The 1,568-nt window shown below is 47.8% G+C and overlaps 1 protein-coding gene across 1 annotated transcript; it reads left to right on the forward strand.

Moving 5' to 3' along the window:
* Positions 1–287: 287 nt before the first annotated feature.
* Positions 288–1,210, forward strand: LOC103073172 (olfactory receptor 2A2-like). Its single transcript, XM_082931393.1, is given in 3 exon segments — positions 288–437; positions 440–541; positions 587–1,210. Coding segments are annotated over 3 exon segments (876 nt in total).
* The last annotated feature ends 358 nt before the right edge of the window (positions 1,211–1,568 follow it).

Below are 1,568 nucleotides of genomic sequence, written 5' to 3' on the forward strand. Positions count from 1 at the left end.
TCAAGCCCTGGTTCGGGAAGATCCCACATGCCACGGGGCAACTAAGCCCATGCGCCACAACTGCTGAGCCTGCGCTCTAGAGCCCGTGAGCCACAACTACTGAGCCCACATGCCACAACTACCGAAGCCTGCGTGCCTAGAGCCCATGCTCTGCAACAAGAGAGGCCACCACAATGAGAAGCCCACGCACCATGACGAAGAGTAGCCCCCTCTCGCCACAACTAGAGAAAGCCTGTGTGCAGCAACGAAAACCCAACGCAGCAAAAAAAAAAAAAAAAAAAAAAAAAATGGAGGGGAACCAGTCATGGGTCACAGAATTCATCCTTGTGGGATTCCAGCTCAGTGAAGACATAGAATTGTTCCTCTTCCTTATCTTCTTCCTATTTTATATCTTCAACCTGCTGGCAAATGGCATGAGCTTGGGACTCATTTGCCTATAGACCCCAGACTGCACTCCCCCATGTATTACTTCCTTTCTCATCTGGCCATCACTGACGTATCCTATGCTTCCAGCAATTTACCCAATATGCTGGAAAACCTAGTGAAACACAAAAAGACTATCTCCTGTTTCTCATGCACTAAGCAGATGGTTTTCTATTTGGCTTTTGCTTCCGTAGAGCACCTGACTTTGGTGGTGATGTCCAGTGACAGGTATGTGGCAATCTGCCATTCCCTCCAGTACACTGTCATCGTGAACTGGAGAGCGTGCACATTCCTGGCCATCATTTGCTGGGCACGTGGATTTTCCTTGGCCCTAGTACAAGAAAGTCTCTTTCTAAGGCTGCCCTTCTGTGGGCCCCAGAAGGTGAACCACTTCTGTGAAATCTGATCTGTCCTCAAAGTGACTTGTGGTGAAACCTGGATCAAAGAAATTTTCCTCTTTGCTGACGGTGTGTTTATCTTAACTGCGCCCCGTTCCCTGATGCTGGTCTCCTACGTGCACATCCTCTGGGCCCTCCTGAAGATCCAGTCAAAGGAGGGCCGCAAGAAAGCCTCTTCCACCTGCTCCTCCCACCTCTGTGTGGTTGGGTTCTACTTTGGCATCGCCATGATGGTCCCTGGCAATAGTCAATGAGAGGAGCAGCTGAAGATCCTTTTCCTGTTTTACGCTGTCTTCAACCCATTGCTGAACCCCCTCAGCTACAGTGTAAGGGATGCTCAAGTGAAGGCTGCTTTCCACAGAGCATTGCAGAAAAGTAGAGCAGTGTGACACAAGGCACAATTATGGTTTAGTGAATTTTCCCCCTAGAACTCAAGAAAATTTTCCAACAAAATACATGACTTAAGGATGAGAATTATCTAAGAGTAACATCACAAAGATGGGAGAATAGGAATCCCCAAGCCCCCGCTTCCTCCATGAAGATGACATAATATAGATCAAATTGCCTTTCTGAGAACACCAGAAACCACATAGGAGTTTGCAGCACCCCAGACTACCACAAAGCCAAGAAGAGATAGAGTGAAGATTTTAGGCAAATTTATGGCATTTTATTGCCGTATCCACCTCACCTCCCTGACCCACTGTGTTAGGATCTGGAGAAAATTCCCAGCTCTTTGACAAGAGGGAA

The sequence above is a fragment of the Lipotes vexillifer genome, unplaced genomic scaffold (assembly GCF_000442215.2).
Source record: "Lipotes vexillifer unplaced genomic scaffold, Lipotes_vexillifer_v1.1 scaffold71, whole genome shotgun sequence".
In the NCBI taxonomy this organism is placed as follows: Eukaryota; Metazoa; Chordata; class Mammalia; order Artiodactyla; family Lipotidae; genus Lipotes; species Lipotes vexillifer.